The sequence below is a fragment of the Podarcis melisellensis genome, assembly GCF_964234715.1.
Source record: "Podarcis melisellensis genome assembly, chromosome: 12".
Taxonomy (NCBI): domain Eukaryota; kingdom Metazoa; phylum Chordata; class Lepidosauria; order Squamata; family Lacertidae; genus Podarcis; species Podarcis melisellensis.
Window position 1 is genome coordinate 7,445,941 of NC_138544.1, and position 23,568 is coordinate 7,469,508.

The window sequence follows — 23,568 nt, forward strand, 5'->3', positions numbered from 1 at the left end:
AGCTAGGGGCGCTGGGGTCACGGGAAGCTCACCGACCCAATGCCTCTCAGGAATAGCATAAAGGCAAGAAGGGCACCAACTTGCTCCATCCATCAGCACAGAAGGAACACTAAGAGGAAGATCACTGTTCTTCTCTTTCATGCCTGAAAGACCACTTAGCTGCAGCTGTCTGTTATCCTGGGAGTGCAGATACATGGGGGGAAAGGACTCTCTGGCTCCATCCATCAGTCAAAGGAACAAGAGCCCATCACTATTCAAGCAATACCAGCACTAAGGGACAATCAGCTTGCCAAACAGGATATATATGCTCTCTTATTTTGTTTTGGTCTTGATGAACCGATCTCTCTTCTGCCCTTTTTCTCTCTACTCCCTTTTCCTTACGGGCCTTGTCTTTTTTTAATTTGTAAGCCTAAAGGAAAGGTCTGTCTCCTTTTCTCCTTCTATTCTGTGTGCTGCTTTGAGAGACAATAACTGCCTAGAAAGTTACAATCTGTGTGACGAGCGGGAAAAGGCAGCAGAATTTAATAATTAGTACCAAGAAGGCTGATCGCCGAAGAATTGATGCTTTTGAATTATGGTGCTGGAGGAGACTCTTGAGAGTCCCATGGACTGCAAGAAGATCAAACCGATCCATTCTTAAGGAAATCAGCCCTGAGTGCTCACTGGAAGGACAGATCCTGAAGCTGAGGCTCCAATACTTTGGCCACCTCATGAGAAGAGAAGACTCCCTGGAAAAGACCCTGATGTTGGGAAAGATGGAGGGCACAAGGAGAAGGGGACGACAGAGGACGAGATGGTTGGACAGTGTTCTCGAAGCTACCAGGATGAGTTTGACCAAACTGCGGGAGGCAGTGGAAGACAGGAGTGCCTGGCGTGCTCTGGTCCAGGGGGCCATGAAGAGTTGGACACGACTAAATGACTAAACAACAACAAACAAATCTGAAGGGCAACCATCGCTTGGCTGGCTGCATCAAACAGTTAGGTGCTGGGGTCAGTTTCTGAGAACCTCCTTCTTAGACACAGTACAGGTGTCTCCACTGAGTAAGAAACAGTGTTCACAGAACACAATCATTGTATTGTATAGCTGGAAGGGATCTTCTGACCTAGACCTCTGCCCTGAAGGAATCTCAATTCAAAGCATACATGACAGATGGCCGTCCAACCTCTGCTTAAACACCTTCAAGGAAGGAGAGTCCAAGGGAGTCTGTTCCATGGCTGAACAACTCTTAACCGTTGAAGCAGAAGGGAGAAAACTTGTTTCCCAAGAAATGTCTATAAAACATGATCAAACTGTGCCAACTTTCGTCAGTCAATTAAGTGCCCACCAGGAAGAATGTTACACAAGTCTGAGTGAACTTAACATAAGAATACACAAAAGGAATGTAGCAATTGAATTAATACACACACACAGACAAAGAATCAGCCAGCCTGTGACCAAATCCCAGGCAAGTTTACCCATAAACAACTCCCACTGAGTTCAGTAGTGAATTTTACTCCCTAGTCAAGGTGCTCAGGACTATGAAGTTTAGCAACATGTTTTTCACAATCCATTTTCTGTCTTTATCCATTCATAATCATTATTTTACATTTAAAACGGCTAAGTTGCCAGATACCTTTACCTGATAATACTCACAACTTGTTCTGCCACTTCTCTTCAGATCTACCTGAAATTTGGCACCTTCTGCTAAACATACAACCTTTTGAGCCTGAAACCTGAGAAAATCTTTCTTCTAACTGAGTAAATGTTCCCGTGTATAAATGCAGCGTATTAACTACAGCTGACAAATTGAGTCATTCCTTCTTTACAAACTAAGTTCCGTTGATGCCAGACAAAGTAATCACAGCCTCACCCACAAAGCACAATATATTATTTAAACAAGGTCAAACAAAAAATGACATAGTCTATTCATAAAGCATGGAAAAGAAACAGCCTTAATCACACATACACATATTTATTACACTTAAGTTCTATACATGTCTATCCTGAAGGAAGCTCTCTTGAATTCAAAGCACATACGGTACTTCCAAGGTATAGGATCTTAGCCATAGAAATGTGCTTCATCATAAAAGGCCATACCTGAGTCTCACAGTATGTCACAAATGTATTGCAGCTCAAGAAATGTACTTTTTTATTTGCAGGTTAAATATTGCAAGTTAAGCAAAGGGGGGGGGGAGAGAACAATAAAATATTCTATGACTGAAAAGAAGAAGCCTCTGTTGTAACTCTTCACCTGATGCCATGCTGAGCTAGTATCACACTCTTTCACTTGCTACTCAGGTTTTATGGCCACTTTTAGGTACAACAATAATAATAATTATATATAGTGCAGGCACTAACAAAATTTGTCCCACTTGTGGACTTAAAAAAAATTCTGATGGGTCACTGCTGGAAACAGGGTACTGGACAAGAGGGAAATGTGTCTGAAAAGCCAGGGTGGATAAAAAGCAATGGTTTTTAAAAATAAAATAAAAATAAAAATAAATTTTGTTTTATTTAAATGGGATTTTAAAAATAAAATGCTTTTGGAGGAAAAATCTTTCTAAAGATAGTTTTCTATTTAAGTTACATTATAGTCCAAATCAGGAAATAAGGATTTGTTTTAAGTTTTTCATGTGTGCTAAAGCTCAGTCTAAGTTTCTTTTAAAAAACCCAAAAACGTTTAACCACATCAGTTAACAAACATGGATACATATGCTATAATATTATTCTTTTAGTTAAATATTATTTTTCTCCTTCCAATAAAGTACAGCAGAAAAGTTGTCCAACTATAAACATTTAACTTTTTAAACCTCACAATAATTTCATAATTATCTGTCTATGTATTTCTAATAGTGTAACCAAATCAGTAATTTTTGATATAACTGTAAAAACTACTCTGAAAATTCATTATTCCAAAAATGAAACCTTCATCTGGTTGTAAATATTAAGATTATACCAACAAGAATGAGTCTTTCTGTAAAAAAATGATTTAAATCAAGTCTTACTGACTAGTGATTTAAATCGGTATCATTTATATCAAATCCACCCTGGTCAAAGCTCATCTTGTCTAACTTCAGCAGCAGAGAGGGCTCTGTGACAGGAGAGCATGCTTTCAAGAGCATTCATTTCAGATGACAACCCTTTAAAGTCCCTTTCACTGCCTCATTCCCTTATTTAATGCCTTCCACAAGCAAGTACAAAGATAATTCTGCCGGCATATGTGTCTAACGCCACAGAGGTGAGCCCACACCTCATTTTACTTACCTCCATGCACAGGATTGCATGGCGAGTCCTATAGCTAGCAAGTATGTTTGGGATTCTTTCACAGAATGATAGAATTGTAAAGGGGCTTTGATGCCCATCTAATTCAACTCCCTGCACTGCAAGAATCTTTTGCCCAATGTGGGACCTGAACTTGCAACCTTGAGATGAAGAATCTCATGCTCTGTCGCAGACTGATGGTAGATATCCTTCTTCACACAAGTAAACTAAAACCTGCACTCCACAGCCATTATTATTATTATTAATTTCTTTTATTATTTGTTCAATTTGCATACCGCCCTTCATCCGATGATCTCCACAGCCATTATTATTATTATTACAGTATTATTATTATTATTAATTTCTTTTATTATTTGTTCAATTTGCATACCGCCCTTCATCCCATGATCTCAGGACGCTTTGCAGCCTAAAAATGCAAAGTAGAATCAAATCAAGGGTGCTGCTGTAATGCACATTTTCCTTTTGAGGCTGTGTTACGTGCAAGCAGGTGTAAACAGGACCAGCCTGGGCCAACAACAGAAACCCTCCTTTTGCGTTGGAGGTGTTGTTGTTGTTGTGTGTGGTTTTTCTTTGCGGGGGGGACGGGGACGACCATCAAGCGGTGTGCAAATTATTCACAAAATAAATAAATTAATAAATAGGCCGAGCGGTTTAAAATAATAATAATAATAATAATAATAATAATAATAATAATAATAATAACCCTCGCCTTGCCCAAGGCGAAAAGGCACCTCCACAATTGTTCTCCTTCTGGCTGATAACTGGTGGTTGGAGCCCACGGCTGTGGGCAGGATCCGTGCACTGCAAGGGGTCGGTCTAGATGACTCTTGGGATCCCCAGTCTACGATTCTCACGCGTGAAAAGGGGGGGGGGAACCTTAAGGGAAGAGAAGAAGGAGAAGGAGACGCCTCCTCACCTGGCAGCCCTTCTTGTGGTGGAAGCCGACCACCGCGATGTGCAGCACGGGACCCCGGGAGCCGCGGGGGTGCAGGTCGCCCTTGGAGCTGCCCCTTCGCTCCATCAAGGAGCCCGGGAGCAGCAGCGACGCCGGAGGAGGAGCTTGTTTACCGGCGGGCTACGGGCGCCGCTTCCTTCCGCGGCCGGCCTCCCCAGCCCGCCGGCGCCCGTCCTCTGAGCATGCTCCCTGGCCGCCGAGCACGCCCCGTAGCGGCCGCCGAGGAAGCCGCGCCAGGGGGGGGGGGGGGAGAGAGGCGCCGGGCCCGGCCGGCCAGGCCTCAATGGCGCGCGGGAGCCAGGGCCGCCTCACGGGCGCGAGAGGAGGAGGAAGAGGCGGCTGCTGCTGCGGGGAGCCGAGGGGAAGCTGCCAAAACAGGGCGGCCGCCTTCCCCGGTTACCTCAGGATGGTTCCTCCTGGCAACCGGCGGCCAGGGCTCTGTTCTTAAAGGTGCAGCTCGGCGGAGAATGCCAGACCCCCCCCAAACCTCGGGGGAGCCCAGTGTTGTCCCAGAGGAAAGAGAATGAATCAATCAATCAATCAATCAATCTTTATTTGCGTCAGCCATGGGCCATAGCAATAAAACAACATGATATACAAATAAAAGAAATAAAAAGTCGATTATATAAAACACACTTTAGGGTCCTGAATCAGCAGTCAAATCCAAGGCGGAATTAAAATATCCGGAAGAAATATCAACAACCTCAGATATGCAGATGACACAACCTTGATGGCAGAAAGTGAAGAGGAATTAACCTTTTATTGAGGGTGAAAGAGGGGAGTGCAAAATATGGTCTGAAGCTCAACATCAAAAAAATGAAGATCATGGCCCCTGGTCCCATCACCTCCTGGCAAATAGAAGGGGAAGAAATGGAGGCAGTGAGAGATTTTACTTTCTTGGGCTCCGTGATCACTGCAGATGGTGACAGCAGCCACGAAATTAAAAGACGCCTGCTCCTTGGGAGAAAGGCGATGGCAAACCTTGACGGCATCTTAAAAAGCAGAGACATCACCTTGCCAACAAAGGTCCATATAGTTAAAGCCATGGTTTTCCCAGTAGGGATGTATGGAAGTGAGAGCTGGACCATAAAGAGGGCTGATTGCCGAAGAATTGATGCTTTTGAATTATGGTGCTGGAGGAGACTCTTGAGAGTCCCATGGACTGCAAGAAGATCAAACGCATCCATTCTTAAGGAAATTAGCCCTGAGTGCTCACTGGAAGGACAGATCCTGAAGCTGAGGCTCCAATACTTTGGCCACCTCATGAATGAGAAGACTCCCTGGAAAAGACCCTGATGTTGGGAAAGATGGAGGGCACAAGGAGAAGGGGACGACAGAGGACGAGATGGTTGGACAGTGTTCTCGAAGCTACAAACATGAGTCTGACCAAACTGCGGGAGGCAGTGGAAGACAGGAGTTCCTGGCGTGCTCTGGTCCATGGGGTCACGAAGAGTCGGACACGACTAAACGACTAAACAACAACAATTCTGATTGCCCCAGCTAAAAACCCTGCAACCTTTGTTGTCATCTGCGCATCCTGATCTGCCAAGAGAAAGGACATTGGGGCAGTGGTTGGGCGACCTGGAATGGACAATAAAAGAGGGGTGATAACCTCATTCCTCAAGTCTTTATAAAGAGTGCAAGCCAGAAGGGCATGTGCCACTGATTCGGTACTGCCATCACAGGGACATAAGAGTTTTTCGTGTGGAATCTGTTGGAACCCTCCCTTGAGTACAACTGAGGGCAATACATTCAATCTTGCGAGAGTAAAAGCATGTCTATATTTTAGAATTGCTAGGTTATGCAGATAGGGTGCCAGATGGTCGAAATGGGAAGGTGGAAAATAGTCATACCATGGGCAAAATTTCCTTATTGTGGCCAGGTTGTTCTAATGCTTGACATCATTTAAAAAGGTAAAGGGAACCCTGACCATTAGGTCCAGTTGCGGACGACTCTGGGGTTGCGGAGCTCATCTCGCTTTATTGGCCGGTGAACCAGAGCAGCACACAGAAACACCCTTTACCTTCCCGCTGGAGCGGTACCTATTTATCTAGTTGCACTTTGACGTGCTTTCGAACTGCTAGGTTGGCAGGAGCAGGGACCGAGTAACAGGAGCTCACCCTGTTGAGGGGATTTGAATCGCCAACCTTCTGATGAGCAAGTCCTAGGCTCTGTGGTTTAACCCACAGTGCCACCCGCATCCCCGACATCTTTTAGGCGTAGACAAATTAGACTGTTTGCTTGAAGTAGCCCAGAGGCTTGCGCATTTCTTTCTCTATCATGTTTGTACACTGCCTTTTTTTCTGCCAAGGAGCTTGAGGGGGCACGCTGTTCTCCCCCTCCCCATGTTGTTGTCCTCACAGCAACAACTCTGCATAGGTGCCAGAGCCCTGAAGCAGCCACGAAATTTCCCATGAAGGGGCCAGGCACCCACAGATTTCTTTTTTCTTTCTTTTTTAATAATTTTATTTGGTTTTACAAAATCACACAATTAACATTCTTGAAAACATTGCAAATAAAACAAGATTCTTTTGAATCTTAGGACTCCCCTCCTCCCCTTCATGAATTCTGAAAGGCACCCACAGATTTCGGTGCCAGGGCCATGCACGTTGCATGGCACCCACGACCCCGGGGATCCTTGGTCACGGGGCCAAGCTGGCACTCCTGCAACCCTGTGAGGAAGGTTAGGCTGAGCGACAGCGGTCACCCAGGGAGCTTCATGGCTGAGTGGGGACTCAATGCTATGCTCTAACTCAGGGGTAGGCAACCTAAGGCCCGTGGGCTGGATGTGGCCCAATCACCTCAATCCGGCCCACAGATGGTCCAGGAATCAGACGGTTTTTACATGAGTAGAATGTGTGCTTTTATTTAAAATGCATCTCTGGGTTATTTGTGGGGCATAGGAATTCGTTCATTCCCCCCCCCCCCAAATAGTCTGGCCCACCACATGGTCTGAGGGATGGTGGTCTGGTCCATGGCTGAAAAAGGTTGCTGACCCCTGCTCTAACCGCTATGCCACACTGGCCAATATCATTGTATGCCACCTGTCCATAGTGAAAACTATGCTCAAGGCAGATTGCAAAATGGGAAGATTTACCACAACGGCCAAAGTTATGGGTATCACGTGGCAGGACAGAGCCTCGGACAAAGTCTCTCCCAAGTCCACATTCCCAGCATGTTCGCAGTCCTGTCTCAGCAACATCTATGCTGGCTTGGTCATATCCACAGAATGAACATGTGGACATGTTCATAGGAACATGTCCACACGTTCCTATTGGAGAGCTGGCTGACCAACTCTGCATTACAAAGATGTCTGCAAACATGACATGAAGGCTGGCAACATCATCCCTGTCATGTGGGAATCCCTGTAGGCAGCCCTGCACAGGGAAGTTTTTAATGTTTGATGTTTGACTGTGTTTGATGTTTTAATTTGCTGGAAGCTACCCAGAATGGCTGGGGCAACCCAGTTGGATGAGCGGCATATAAAAAAATATTATTATTACTACATACTACCAATGCTACTACTACTATAGACAACTGCAGTGCCTTTGTGGGTTCTCTCGCCACATACACAACAAGAGGTTGCAGTGGTTAGGAGGCTGGGCTTGTGTTTTGCTTTCCATCATTTGCCTTTCTTCAATTAAGTTAACTGATTCTCTTTCCTCTCTCAGCAGATAAAATTGGTGGGTGGGGACCATTAAGTGTTTGGCTATAGCACAGGTCAGGGCACAAGTCTGGAACATGTGACATCTGGCCAATGAAAATCAGCACACTTGTTTAATGTTACCTTAAAAGGTAGCCTCTATAACTGTCGTAGAGAGAAAGTGTCTTGAATAAGCCAGTTGTATGCTACTGCTTACAAGGCATGCATTATTACATACAGCGCTAGAAAACTTGTCACCTTTGGTACTATGGATTAAAAGCTGGCAGTTTACCAGCAACATGGGTACATCTAGGGGATATATACTAGCATCAGTTGGTACCCATAGCAAAAAAATAAGCAGACTAGAGCTCATTTACACTAGTTGTCCTGTCATCAGTCTAGCGCAGGATTTCCCAAACTTGGGTCTCCAGATGTTTTTGGACTACAATTCCCATAATCCCTAGCAAGCTACGGATGGCGGGCGTTGTAGTCCAAAAACACCTGGAGACCCAAGTTTGGGAAATCCTGCTGTAGCGCATATGACAATATATACACATAAATCCCTTGGCCTGACTGCTCGACCCGCAGCAGTCTTCTAAGTGTGGAAGTGGAGAGCAGATAAGAATGCAGCCTTGACCCTGACTATATATTATACATAGCAAAGCCCGTGGCCTTTTAGCTTGTTTGGGAAACCTTATTGCAAATGCTATTTGTTGTATTTAGGAAGGGCAGGTACAGGAATTGGGTGGGTACTGACTGCTTTACTAATCTCCAAGGTTAGAACACAAAACGACGGGCTAAAATCCATCTTTTTGACATGCTGCAGATTTAAAAAAACGGGTGGATAACGCAACCCATATTTTAAAGGGATGCAACCCTCGGAGGCCTGATGCTTGTGCATTTTCAGAACTCCGGCCTTTCGAGTCCTCCTTCGGCCATAATCCAAGCGCCCGAGATTTTCCATACCAGGGTCCAATCTAGGAACAGGTGGGTGAAAAGGTACCCTTGAGCATGCACAGAGTGCCTTCTCCTTTAGGTCTTTGGAGGCAATAAAAAGTGTTCCAGGAGATGCGTTTCGGATATAAAGCAAGGTACGCTTTTAAAAAAGAAACAAACCAGAGTAGGCTTTAGCTTTTAAAGTTAGCGCTCGGTCGTCACGTGCCCCTCAGCCTCGACTTGCGCTGGGACTCCTTTCCCAGGGCTTTCCTAGTTCGATTGCTCTCTTATCGATTCGCTGAGTCTGCTCAAGCTAGAACAGTCTGCTCTCTTATGAGTGGCCGGGGACGCAAGAGCCCGCCTCCCCCGGCATTTATTTATTTATTTATTAAGCCAGTGAGCAATAAGAGGACGGCGAACTCGATTAGTCAGGCCTCGCGGCAAAATGGCGGCCAACGCGACTACCAACCCGTCTCAGCTGCTGCCTCTTGGTAAAGGAATGGCGGGCGCTCGTCTCTGAGCGGTGAAGCCGGGGGAGAGGGATGAAGAGAGGGCGGGAGGGGGAGGAGAAATGGGGGAGAGGGATGAAGAGAGGGCGGGAGGGGAGAGAGGGTTGAAATGGGTTGGGGCAGGGTGGGAGTGGGGAAATGGGGTGGGGGAGAGGGGGAAAATGAGGTGGGGAAAGGGAGAAATGAGTTGGGGCAGGGTGGGGGAGAGGGGGGAAATGGGGTGGGACGGGGAGGGGAGGGGGAATGGGGTGGGGGAGGTGAAATGGAGAGGGCTGAGGGAGGGGGAAATGGGGTGGGGGAGAGAGGGGAAATTTGGTGGGACAGGGAGGGGGAGGGGAAATGGGGTGGGGGAGAGTGGGGGGAGGATGAGGGAGATGAGAGAAGGTGTGGGGGGCAAGTGCATGAAGTATGTTTAAAATCATTGGAAACTGAAAACACATCTTGAAGAAATGCTCATACATTTGTACATACATTAGTAACTGCTAATTAAATGCTTTTTTCTGATTAACAGAGCTGGTGGACAAGTGCATAGGCTCACGAATTCACATCGTGATGAAAAGTGATAAAGAAATTGTTGGCACACTCCTAGGATTTGATGACTTTGTCAGTATCCTTTACAGGAAATAATGTGGAAGCTTTTGACAGTTTGCTTTTTGGGTTGTGTGTGTGGGTTGTTGGGGTGGTTTTTTTTGGCAAGCAGCTGTTTAAAATAATGTTCCCCTGGAAAGGGAGTTGTTCTGGTGTTTTGAATTGGAGAAAAGTAGATCTGCATTTAGGTTCGTACATTTGGTGGTTTGCACTGCAACTGTGCAAGATCATTTGCAGCCACTGGGCTTCTGCGATTACTGTGTCTGCAGTACTGACAGATGGTACCTGTACATAATGGATGGGGTATTATATCCTTGTCCTCCAGACGCTGCTGGATTATATCACCCCTCGCAATTGGCCATGCTGAATGGGACTGATGGGAATTGGAGTCCAACAAGATCACATGTTCCCTACCCCTGTTGTACATCATTCTTCAGGCTGCAAGCCTGGTACCTGTTGCACATGCTCTGAGCCACTTGTGTGACAGCCATGTATTATATGAACAGGACCTACACCTTGATAATATAAAAACACTGTTAGCTCTCTTGGATATCTACTCATCTAATGAATGCAGGGGGAAATGTGAATCACTACTTTCGTAGTAACTTTTTCCTTGACATCAGGCTTCAGACATGGTATTGGAAGATGTTACAGAATTGTAAGTATGGCTGCTTCTGGCTTTCAATCTCAGCACATCTTGTACCAACAGTTGTCTTTACTTTGACTCACTCCTCAGAACTTGCTCTCTTGACTTTTCCCACACTTGGACATAGGCTGACAATATTAGCTACTTTTGTGAGGCATGCTGTAATACTGTTCACCAGTTTTCAGAAAAAGTAAAGTGCAATTCTCCTAAGGTGAGAGTGGAGCATTATATTAGTGGAACGAGGCACCAGCTGGGGAACCCCCAAGGCTCAGAGCCCAGAAATTGGTAGTGGGACTACGATAAGGGGTCAGAGGGGAAAGAGGGAGCAGACTAGGAGGAGGAGGAGGTGTCAGAAGCTGAAGAGGTAACAGGGTTTAGTGAGCAGGAAGAGCCTGTGGTAGAGAGCAGTCCAGAATCGGGGCTGGAGAGGAGGGGGGCCAAGAAGCAGATGAGGTGGACCTCTGAAGAAGCCCTCCTGTTGTGACCAGCTCCCCTCCCTCCTGGTCTCCCAGGACCAAAAGAAGTATGAAGAGGGTGGAGCAGAGACAGACACATCAATGGAGTCTGATTGCTTGGGAAAGACCCAGGGGAGGTGGAGACTTAGGCAGCTGTGGGAAGACAGGGACCTTCAGTCCTCACAACTGCCTCGTTGAGGCAAGATCTACTGGGAAGAGTTTTTGTGTTCATTAGGCCTGGTCTCCTGAGCTATTTGTTTCTTTGAAGAAAGAGTTAACTTCATTGGTGCTGTGTGAGTTATTATTATCCTGCTCTTGGCACCTGCCCCCTGACACTGGGGTGCTCCTCTCTACAAACCAGTCTACTGTGGCAGCATCTTTCAGAGGTACTCATTCCTTACTTTTCCCGTTAGCTACTGTATAAGCTACTGTATAATTGCAACAACTTCCCTTCCCATGCTATTCTAGGAAAGTACCAATTGCAGAACAATGTAGGTAGGATTGCTGCAATTATTTATCTTACCAGTTTTCCCCTTCAGGGACATTTGGGTGACTCTGGCATGGAGACTAGCAGTCTCTTATCAGATAATTAAGACTTGAATGAAAAATAGTTTTCATCAAACTTTTCAGTTTTGTATCCTTTTTCTGTTTGTCTTGTGTTCAACAGTGAGATCACACCTGAAGGACGAAGAATTACAAAGCTAGACCAGATTTTGCTAAATGGAAATAACATAACAATGGTAAGTAATTAGTCTTACATTTCTGTCCCTAGTTAATTCCTGTTAACTAAGCCAAACTAGTTAACTGTGGAAGCTTGGTTAATTCAGAAACTGTTGTCAGAAACTGAAACAGAATCCAATAAAATGCCAAAAAATTGAAGTGGTATCCTAAAAAAGAACTGAGATGTTGCATGTTCTGAGTCAGGGAGGTGGAGATACTGCCTATTTTGGGTGGGGACGGGTCTCAATAAATGTAAAACAAAGGAATATAAGCTATTCTAATGTAATTTATTTACAGACACACATATGTATATAATCTTTTTTGAGCTGAAAAATTCAAGGTGGCTTATACAATGGCCTGCTTCACACAACATGCTAAGCCTAACCCTGACTTGGTGAGAACGGGGGAGTGTCCGGTGTCCCCAGAGGCAAGCTCACAGCTGCCTTGCTGCTCCTTCATCCTTTTTTGCTGCCAAGATTTGGTTTATATTACCATCTGCACCAGAGCTTGCGGCTAAGTTCTCTCCCCAGTAACTGTGAGCTATAACCAAGTGTGAACCTTGTTTGGCTTAGTGTGCTGTATGAGCCAAACTGCAAATGGTGGGAGGAATCTTGCTGCCTGAGACGGGTAGTCAGGGGGTGGCTCTGCCAGACAGGCCAAGAGAACTGATCTTGCTGGGCATGTTTCTGTAGCTCGATCCTTGAGAGAGGGTAGAATGGTTGTACATAACTTTTCTAGATGAAATGCTTATGTTCTTCATCTTCTCATGTGAACTTTCTTTTCAGCTGGTTCCCGGAGGAGAAGGACCAGAAGTGTAAATAAAGTCATATGTCATCATTGAAGACTTCCTGTTAAAGCTTCTGTAGGAATATTTTGATGAAACCTGATGCGTTTTTTATTTTTTACATTTATATAAAGGCAAATTTCCATTTCAGGAAAAATGCATCGTTAACAAAGACTTTGTAAGTTAAAATCATGACTTTGTTGTAAAGGCAAAATTAACTTGCTGTTCAGAGCAAGGCAATAAAGAGGTTTTTTTTTAAAAAAATAACCATATTGAACACAGTTGTTGTTTTTGTAACTCTGGCATTTTAGATGTCAGATAAAACCAGGAATTTTGAATGGTTCTGTGTCAGGCTGCTTAGAGCAAGTTATGAGCTGGTTATAAATATTTCTTACTTTTCAACTATATCATACATGAGCTGGTTAAGCTGTGGTTCATAATGTGTGGGGGAATTGTTTTCTCATGCATTTCTCTCCAGCTTTCCTTCCTCGTCCCCACAGCCTAGAGTTTTAGGCTGTGATAGTAAATACCTTGCTAAAATATGTTGTGATTTTATTTCCTTTAGATGAAAACAAATGTTAACTGCTCAGTAAGTTGAGATAAAAATAACTAAAAGGAAGAGATTTCTGTCGCCAAATTCTTATCATATTGTACCAATTGCTCAATATCATTCACCGTTAAAACACTATTCTGCCTTGCCAGAGAAGTGGCTTATCTAATTAAAAGATGTTCTCAAGAACCAAATAAAGTACAGTGGACGCTTGGGTTGCGAACGTGATCCGTGCGGGATGCATGTTCGCAACCTGCAGCAGCGTGTCTGCGCACACATGGGTTGTGATTCTGCGCATGCGCAAAGTGCAGTTTAGTGCTTCTGCGCATGCGCGACCACCGAACCCCGGAAGTAACGTGTTCCAGTACTTCCAGGTTTCGGCGGTCTGTAACCCGAAAAACGCAACCTGTAGCATCTGTAACCCGAGGTATGACTGTATATGGAAGGAAGAAAATGTACAGTATCTGTATCCTTTAAACAACAGACACCACAGTTAATTCCTATAATATTTAAAGCAATTCCAAACTGGTCTCATAGTACAATGTTATCATTATTCATAGAATTGCTGATTTGAAAGGCACCATGAGGGTCCAACCCCCTTGCAGTGCAGGAATCTTTTGTCCACATAGGGCTCAAACCCACGACTGTGAGATTTAAGAGTCTCATGCTCTACCCAGGGGTCAGCAAACTTTTTCAGCAGGGGGCTGGTCCACTGTCCCTCAGACCTTGTGGGGGGCCAGATTATATTTTGGGAAAAAACTCACGAACGAATTCCTATGCCCCACAAATAACCCGGAGATGCATTTTAAATAAAAGGACACATTCCACTGATGCCCGGACTGTCCGCGGGCCAGATTTAGAAGGCGATTGGGCCAGATCCGGCCTCCGGGCCTTAGTTTGCCTACCCATGGATTGATGTAAAATAAGCACAAAAAGCCTGGTCATATATGCTTACTCTGCATTTATTTATTTTTAAGTAGCTTTCCACACAGAAACAATGCAAATATTTCCTCTTAAAAAATATTACTGCAGTCAGTATATGAGAGATTTTTTTTACAGTGTTTTAACAAAGCCAGCTTTCCATTCCTAAATGCATTTACTTGGAAATTGGTTTACTGACTACTACTATGATCTTCAGATTTGATGCTAAAGTTTTTTCCTTACAGTTGTGCTGCTCAGCTTACATTTCTAGTTAACCGGAGGGAATTGAGAGAGAAGCCTTGTCTGTAGACAGTTTGTGGCATTAGAAAATAATGATAAGAAAGGTGAAGTTACTATGCAGGATAACTAGAGTTTAGTTTTCTATACAGAGACACAAACAATTAAACAGTTTTCAGACTTGAGAGCATCTTTTTTAAAAATGCACTCAACAAGATGTTAGATCTTGTTGTATGAAATCTTGTCCTGCTTTAATTAAGCAAAAATTGCAAACTGAAGGAAGTTTATCCTTGAATTCTGTTCACTGTATCTATAGGCTTTGAAGCAGACTAGGAGGTTGCCTCTGTCAGTACAAGGGGACTTCTTTTCACTGCCCTTCTGGTGGTAACCCTCCATGTCCACTGAAAAGCCCTCCCAAAGATTGACCCCAAAGCATAGTGGGATGGAACAAGGAAGGAAAATTGGGGGAAAACTCCTTCCCTGTATGTGAAAGTGCCTTCAGATCTAAGCTACATTGGTTTCCTAATGTATTCTTTCCACTGGTATTCTTTCCACTAGAGGGAGCCGATGGAAGTTAGCATTTTAACTGAACTACAGCGGCTTTAAAACAATACTCTCCAGTCTGAACCATAAGAGAGTTCATGGAAGTTTTGTCTTGCCCAAACTTGCATATAAATCCATTCATGCTTCTTCCCGTAATCTCCAGCTTATGCTTCTTAATTGCTTCATTAAAATATTTTCTTTGAAAATTCATACTTCTACTAAGTACTTGCTTGTCATCTGTACTGACTGCATTAATGTTCACATTGTCATTTGATAGAAGCAAAGTAGGATGCTATAACTGAATTATTTATTTCCCCCCCCAATTATAGGAAGTTGTTTAGTGGGAGCTACTTGAGTGAATATACAAAAGTAGAATATTGTGGCCAAAAGACATGTGGCACATGTGCTAAAGAATAGACATGATGAGATTAATTCCATTCTTGCTATAATCCAGTGTATACATAAGGTAAAGGTAAAGGGACCCCTGACCATTAGGTCCAGTTGTGGCCGACTCTGGGGTTGCGGCGCTCATCTTGCTTTATTGGCCGAGGGAGCTGGCGTATAGCTTCCGGGTCATGTGGCCAGCATGACTAAGCCGCTTCTGGCGAACCAGAGCAGCGCACGAAAACGCTGTTTACCTTCCCGCTGGAGTGGTACCTATTTATCTACATGCACTTTGACGTGCTTTCGAACTGCTAGGTTGGCAGGAGCAGGGACTGAGCAACGGGAGCTCACCCCGTCGCAGGGATTCGAACCGCCAACCTTCTGATTGGCAAGTCCTAGGCTCTGGTTGTAACCCACAGCACCACCCGCGTCCCAGTATATACATACCTAGGAGTAAATTCCACTGAACTCAACAGGACTTACTTCTGAGCAGACGTGCATACGACTGATGTGTCTGTAAGGATTTTACAGAGCATCACATAAGGAATTGATAACTGCAAGTCATCAACCTTAGCTTCATTTCTACAAACATTTTTGCACCTTATTCTTAGAGTATATTCAAATAAAGACCTCATTTATCCAGAGCACATGAACTTATTAAAATGACTGGTGGTAAGCTTTTAGCCCTTCGACCTTAAAAAGTGACAATGAATTATACGAAACCTGCATTAACTCCAATCCAGCATAAAGCCAAAGCATTTTCAATATAATACTTGACAAATTCTTCGTCCCCAAAGACTACCAGGCCAGCAACTGTGTCTCTCCTTAAACGCAATATATGTACAGTACCACATGACAAGTTACCAGGCAACTACACAAGCCAGATGCACTGGGAGTTTCAAGGCTCACATCTGAGCTTGAGCCTTTCAGCCCTGACTCCAGTAGTAATTGCCCTTTCAGTGGGGGTTAATTTATTTGAATTCCAGCGACATTCTTAAGATAGGCATTTAAACTTGTAAGATCAGGTTGGTAAGTTATTTTTTGTTCAGTTTTGCACGATGCCACTAGGATAAAGATGATTACAGTGGTACCTTGGGTTACATACGCTTCAGGTTACAGACTCTGTTAACCCAGATATAGTGCTTCAGGTTAAGCACTTTGCTTCAGGATGTGAACAGAAATTGTGCTCTGGCGGCGTGGCAGCAGCAGGAGGCCCCATTAGCTAAAGAGGTGCTTCAGGTTAAGAACAGTTTCAGGTTAAGTACAGACCTCCGGAACGAATTATGTACTTAACCCAAGGTACCACTGTAATGTTGCTTGTTCAGTTGTTTCTCTTAAAGGGAGTAGCCAGTCTTTGTTACTCTGGTCAAAGGAATTTTTTTTAAAAAAAATATAATTTTTATTATTTTCCAATACAAAAAAAATACAATTGTGCCAAATTTTCACAGATTTTCACAAATTTGTTACATTTTAGACTTCCTTCGGATTCTCTGACAATCATCCATATTTACTTCTCAGTTACGCATTTCTCTGTTTATATTGCCATTAAACTTCCCTCCCACTCCTGTTTGTTTTTTTAACAATATATCTCTGTTTTCACAGTGCTTCTTGAAACCCCACCAGTGTTGTTTGCACATCACATGATCTTTTCAGATATTCAACAAATTTCCCCCAGTCCTCGATGAACTTTTGGTCTTGAAGATATCTAATTTTTCCGGTTAATCTGTCCAGCTCTGCATAGTCAGTCAGCTTCATTCTCCAGTCTTCTACTGTCGGTATCTCCTCTTGTTTCCATTTCTGGGCCAGTAGAATTCTTGCTGCTGTGGCTGCATATTGGAAAAGTTTACAGTCTTTTCTTCTAATTTCATTCCCAGTAATTCCTAAAAGAAAGGTCTCTGGTTTCTTTACAAATGTATATTTTAACATCTTTTTCATTTCATTATAGATCATCTCCCAGAAACCCTTCACTTTTTTACATTCCCACCACATATGGTAAAACGTACCTTCTTTTTCTTTACATTTCCAACATTTGTTGCACGTCTTATACATTTTTGACAGTTTTACCGGTGTGATGTACCATCTATAAAAACTCTGGTCAAAGGAATTGACTCCTTGGAAGCAGATAGCAGATCTGCACACACACACACCCTGCATGCCTGGATAACTCAGTTGGTTAGGGTGTGGGGCTGATAATGCCATGGTTGCAGGTTCGATTCCCATATGGGACAGTTGCGTTTTTCTGCATTGCAGGGGGTTGGACTAGATCAGGGATCCCCAACCTGTGGCCCTCCAGATGTTTTGGCCTACAACTCCCATGATCCCTAGCTAACAGGACCAGTGGTCAGAGATGATGGGAATTGTAGTCTAAAACATCTAGAGGGCTGAAGGTTGGGGATGCCTGGACTAGATGATGCTCAGGGTCTCTTCCAGTTCTATGACTCTTACATAAAGCACCTCCTCATGCCTGCAGAGAATCCTGAGCCAAAATTCCATCACCATTTGTAAACTATATTTCCCAGGATTCTTTGGGGTCTGAGATGTGCTTTAAATGTATGGTGATTCATATTGTTGGCATGTGACTTGATCAAGCGTGCAGAATTCAATTTGCTCTGTATAATAGAATTGGAGAACTGGAGGGGGTCACAGGGGTCATCTAGTCCAACCCCCTGCAATGCAGGAATTGTTTTGCACAACGTGGGGCTCAAACCCACAGCCCTGAGATGTAGAGTCTCATGTTGTACCTCGAAAGCCAGTAGGACATTTTTGGAAGGACAACATTACTTTTAGTACCCATGAGATGATATTTTCTGGTATGTGTTTTAATCTACTGGCTTGGACTCTAGTTTTTTAACATGTTTATGCATTTATACTAGTATGCAAGTTTTATAGTTTTTGTGTGTTAATCTTTAAAGAATTCAACCTTCCCTTAGTGCTCCTGGCTGACAATCCCTTAGCTTTCAAAAGCACGTAATTTAATCCATTTTAAATCCTATGTTAGGATTGTCTTTCCCCATCCCACATACTCCTTGCCTCTTCTGTTTTCCTTCCTTTCAGACATTTGTTTTAATTATGCCCCAGCATCACAGCTTTCACCCTTCATATTCCTTCTTTCTGCCCAGTTTGCCAGTTTACATAGTACACTGCCTCTTCCTATCTTCTCCCCACTGTCAACATGTTAGTCTTGTTGCAAGCCAGTTGCCAACCTTTTTCCAATTCACTCATTTCCCTCTCAGCGACTGTCCAACTTTCCATGAGTATTACTTCACCTTGAGTTATTGGAATGTTGTGACATCACAGCAGCTTAGCCAATGGTTTGAGAGAAGGACCAGCTGAAAAGGAACAGCCAATTTTTAGCTTGACACTTAATACCAGGCACGCCCAAACTCATCCCTCCAGATGTTTTGGGACTACAACTCCCATCATCCCTAGCTAACAGGACCAGTGGTCAGGGATGATGGGAATTGTAGCCCCAAAACATCTGGAGGGCCAAGTTTGACCATGCCTGCCTTAGAGGGAATAACCACACAGCTGTATCTTATTGGTCTTCATGAATAAGTCAAGTGATGCCCATGCATGTGTGAATGATGTTCCAAAACGTTGCATAAAGAATTACTCCTAAGCTTATCTAAGTCACTTATTTGTGGTTAAATTGCTATGTATCAATAGGAGGTAAAGGTAAAGGGACCCCTGACCATTAAGTCCAGTCATGGCCGACTCTGGGGTTGTGGCACTCATCTTGCTTTACTGGCCGAGGGAGCCGGCCTACAGCTTCCGGGTCATGTGGCCAGCATGACTAGGCTGCTTCTGGTGAACCAGCGCAGCACATGGAAACGCCGTTTACCTTCCCGCTGCAGCGGTACCTATTTATCTACTTGCACTTTGACATGCTTTCAAACTGCTAGGTTGGCAGGAGCAGGGACCGAGCAACGGGAGCTCACCCCGTCGCGGGGATTCGAACCACTGACCTTCTGATCGGCAAGTCCTAGGCTCTGTGGTTTAACTCACCCGTGTCCCTTATGTATCAATAGGAACATGAGGTTAATTCTGAAAATCTCAGCTGCCTTTGGTAGGGGAACATGGAAAAGTTACCTCCTAAGAGAAAATCATGTGAGTGATTCATCCTGCCCAGGGGTTTGCAGTGTTAATCAGAACACAGTGACTTGTCTCCAGGCAGGATCTATTTGTTAGGCTCTGCCAATGTGAAATTTATCCATGTTTGTCCAGGGCGTTGAATTTTCAGCTGCTCTTGGAAATAAAGGAGAGCTGAAAATATGGCCTTTTATCACAACAGCCACAATATATGAGATGTTAGGATGGGGGTTTATGGTCTGCAGAATAATAGCAGCTGCCTGCCTTGCTTGTATTTAGCGCTAACTAGCCTAGTCATTGTTGTGGCAGGGTTCCCCAATATACACTGCTTTATGAAAAGTGTAGTCCGCAATGTTCATCGCTTGGTTAAAACAAAAATCTTTGCCGCAAAGATTTATATAACATGACAGGGTGGGATTTACACTGTCTAGTTACTGATCAGTAAGAGAGACGAGAACACTTTATGAGAAGAGAACACTGGGTGAAAATGATGCTGTTATGCAACTACTTTTTCTGGTGCAGAGAAAATGTAAGATAGAATTGGCTTCGCAGTATGAAATACTTGACAGGAGCTAATGGTTTCTATGACGAAATAAAAACATGTCTGCTAAGCGAGTGGCGTTTTAAGTCTATATTTCTTCAATGAACATTGAGGGTAGTAATGGATTATGTTTCATTTTGTGGTGTGATACAATTTTAAACAACACATGGGATCTAACTGCATTTCCAGTCACTTTACACTACACTAGGTTCTCCTCAAATAAGTCCACATTGTGAGATACGGTCTCCCTGAATGCAGGGTTATGTACTGAGTTGAATAGGATCCAAAATGCAGCAGTCTGATTGGTCCTAGAACAATAGGATCCAAAATGCAGCAGTCTGATTGGTCCTAGAACAATAGGATTCAGGATGCAGCAGTCTGATTGGTCTGCAGGAGCCACCCAATCCAGCCCCAGATGGAATTGAATCCACAACCTGATTGGCCTATAGGAGAATTCCGGAATTAGCCAATCACGTGCAGCCCATTGTGTAAATAATGTATATAAAGCAGATACTTTGAGAGGACTTACATTCCTCTTCACCACTATGAGCTGAATAAAGAGCATGAAATCCACTCTCGACTCTGAGTATATTTCACAGGGAGAACCTGACATTTCTGTAGAGATGACTCTTTCAAAACAATGTTTATTTTCAGTTGCCTGAAAACTATTGTATGGTGATTCCTTTACTTACCTAGTTTAATTATCAATATACAATATTTAACTGGATAATTAGCAACGGAATAACCATTTCATCTAGTAACTTCTCTGTAATATATATTTTGTTTATAAAACTTTACACGTATTAAAAGATGCTCTTTCCTATATTAAAAAATCATTACCATTCATTATGAGCTTATCCATTGGGAATTAATTGTTGCATGAACACAACCGGTATCTGTATTAAGCCAGGGGAGCACTTGTCTCTTTGCAAAATATTTTCCTGTCCTATTGACGTTGTTTAGTGATTGAAGAAAACCCTCAAAGGAGTTATGAGTAAATGGACATCTTGAATTCAACTAAAACTGTAATTTCTTTCTGCAAACCCCAAACAGGAAATGTATCTCTGGCAGATGTCTTCCTTCAAATAAAGTAAATGTGTTTCAACAGTCTCGAGGCTTTGCTGTTTTATGGAATTGTGCTTTCAGCAAACACTTAATTTGATTTTCTTTTTCTTTTTTTTAGTGGTTGGATATAGTCCAGAACTAAAAGTCATAAGGTTTATATCGTAGGTGCAAATAATGAACACTAGCTCATAACTCACTAAAATGTCAGGGCGTTTGCCTCCAGAAACTGAAATAACCACTTTCCATGTTTCACATGCTGTACGGCTGGTTCTCTACATTGTGTGGGGCACAAAGGAGTTATATTTCCTAGTGGGCAGAGGATTAGCAGTGTTCTGAAAACAAGGTGGTTAGCTTTGAAATGCTTGAGGGCGGTGATGGGGAATTGTGCAGCTTGTTTCAAAAGCTCTGGGTCCCTTTCGGAACAGAGGATCTATAAGAAGCAAGGCCTTTTGGAACGAGCTGATGAAGCTGCTAAATTAATGTGGGGGGTTTAGCAAAATGTGTCTGTGTGCAGTGAGAATTGCAATACAGCAGGGACCCCTGGGAGATGTGTTGTACCACTATTCACACTGTAGAAAGAGGCAGGGACCCTATCACCTTGCGAGACACCCATTGGTGGGGGTTCAGACATTACAGTGCAGTATTTTGCATACCCTCCAACATTCTTCTGATGAAAATAGGGGTGTCCTGTTCAATAATAATTTTTTTTAAAAAAATAATCTTTATTAATTTAAATTACACACATATACAAAGAATTTACTATCTCATACTACAAAAAGAAAATTAAAGAATTAAGAAAAAAAGAAAAGAAGAAAATACAGAAAAAAGAAAGAAGAAAAAGATTTACGTGCATAAAAAACCTTAATCATCCTAATTAATAACTTAAATAAACACTTAAATAAAAAAGACGTCAGACAAAATGACGTCATTCTCATTGTACTGTTTATACTGTCGGCGTTTTTTCCGCACAGTTTTATATTCTTTTCTGTCTACTCCACAAACGGTATTTGTTGTGTTTACAAGTATCACTCAAGTTCTGCTGATATGGTGTGGTTGGTACAATATGATCTTGTTCTATTCAATAATAGTTAGTGTGATTATTCCCTGCCCATCTAACTCGGTTGCCCTATCCACACTGAGCAGATTCCAACATATAAAAATAATAATAAAACATTAACCATTCTTAAAAAAACCTTCCCTATACAGGGCTGCCTTGAGATGTCTTCTAAAGGTTGTATAGTTACTTATCTCCTTGGCTCGGGGGCTACGTAACTCCACACCCTCCAACATTTCTCCGATGAAAATAGGGGAGTCCCAAGGAAAAGTGGGACATTCTTGGTTCAAATCAGAAGCTGGGACGGCTTCAGTAAAGCCAGGACTGTCCCTGGAAAATGGGGACACTGGAAGGGTTGGGTTTTGCCTACCCATGTGGCAGTGAATGATAGCCATTCGCTGATGTGGGAGAATGAGGTGTACTTGTGTCTTGGACACTTGGGGAAAAAGCAGAAGCTAATCTTGGTGACTCCTATTCTTGGTGACTCAGGCACTGGAGAATCAAGGTTATTGCGATCAGCGCAGGACATCATTCAATTTCTGGGTGGGGTTTCTTGATTACACTGGCCTGCGATGAAACTGGCACAAGCTCTCTAGACGTGGGCATAGTCAGGATTTTTTTTGGGGGGGGGGCAGAATCTCAGATTTGTACAGTGGTACCTCGGGTTACATACGCTTCAGGTTACAGACGCTTCAGGTTATAGACTCTGCTAACCCAGAAATAGTACCTCGGGTTAAGAACTTTGCTTCAGGATGTGAACAGAAATCGTGCTCCGGCGGCATGGCGGCAGCAGGAGGCCCCATTAGCTACAGTGGTACCTCAGGTTAAGAACAGTTTCAGGTTAAGAACGGACCTACGGAACGAATTAAGTACATAACCAGAGGTACCACTGTATTGATTTTTGTTGATTGGGGGGTGGGAGGGCAGCTGTCCCCTGGCTACGCCCATGTCTCTAGGTATGTATAGTAAGTGGTATGATGTTTGTGACATGATTCAGGGCAGCATTTGAAACAACCTCATCTTCCAAAACGAGGAACAAACAAAGTTGGTCATTGTTAGCTGTGTATGTAGTCCAAAGCCTAGACCTAGACTGTGTTCCTTTAGGGTCACCAGCTGAGTTGAAATTCAAAAGAATGTTCATTGATTTTGGCCAGGCAACCCCTGTCCTTTTCCTACTCCCACTACCACCAGGGCTTTTAAGACTTACTAAAAAATCTGCCGTTTACTGCTGCTTTCTCCTGAGATGAGGAAGCAAGTTTTAGCCTCTGCTTTAATGGATACAGCCAAACTTCGGTTGTCGAATGTAATCTGTTCCGGAAGCCTGTTTGGCTTCCAAAACGTTTGACAACCAAGGCGTGGCTTCCGATTGGTTGCAAGAGCTTCCTGCACTCAAGCAGAAGCCGTGTCGGACGTTTGGCTTCTGGAAATTGTTCAAAAACCAGAGCATTTCCTTCCGGGATCTGAAATGTACAATAACAGAGGAATTTGGAAACCAAGGTTTGACTGTACCATTTTGGATAAAGATGGTGGACTGAACCTTTCAATACAGTGGTAGCTCAGGTTACATACGCTTCAGGTTACAGACGCCACTAACCCAGAAATAGTACCCCGGGTTAAGAACTTTGCTTCAGGATGAGAACAGAAATTGTGGCGCGGCAGCCGTGGGCGGCCCCATTAACTAAAGTG

General features: G+C 43.5%; 2 protein-coding genes across 2 annotated transcripts in view; one reads left to right on the forward strand and one right to left on the reverse strand.

Annotated features, from left to right (window-relative positions):
• AVL9 (AVL9 cell migration associated) overlaps positions 1 to 4,404 on the reverse strand; it is a 35,343-nt gene extending 30,939 nt beyond the window's left edge. The window contains exon 1 of the mRNA XM_081931108.1: positions 4,179 to 4,404. Coding sequence (XP_081787234.1) covers positions 4,179 to 4,283 — 105 coding nt within the window. The 5' untranslated portion in view covers positions 4,284 to 4,404. The remainder of the gene's footprint in view (positions 1 to 4,178) is intronic.
• Positions 4,405 to 9,141: 4,737 nt separating this feature from the next.
• LSM5 (LSM5 homolog, U6 small nuclear RNA and mRNA degradation associated) lies at positions 9,142 to 14,959 on the forward strand. Its single transcript, XM_081883518.1, has 5 exons — positions 9,142 to 9,287; positions 9,817 to 9,912; positions 10,524 to 10,551; positions 11,662 to 11,734; positions 12,500 to 14,959. The coding sequence occupies exons 1-5, from the start codon at positions 9,242 to 9,244 to the stop codon at positions 12,530 to 12,532; spliced, it is 276 nt and encodes a 91-aa protein (XP_081739644.1). The 5' UTR covers positions 9,142 to 9,241; the 3' UTR covers positions 12,533 to 14,959.
• Positions 14,960 to 23,568: the final 8,609 nt, after the last annotated feature.

Bases quoted from the DNA above. Each gene is read 5' to 3' on its own strand.
- LSM5 (XM_081883518.1), top strand. From the start codon at position 9,242: ATGGCGGCCAACGCGACTACCAACCCGTCTCAGCTGCTGCCTCTTG. The intron at 9,913-10,523 runs GTATCCTTTACA...ATCAGGCTTCAG, and splicing joins AGGATTTGATGACTTTGTCA to ACATGGTATTGGAAGATGTT. The intron at 11,735-12,499 runs GTAAGTAATTAG...CTTTCTTTTCAG, and splicing joins ATGGAAATAACATAACAATG to CTGGTTCCCGGAGGAGAAGG.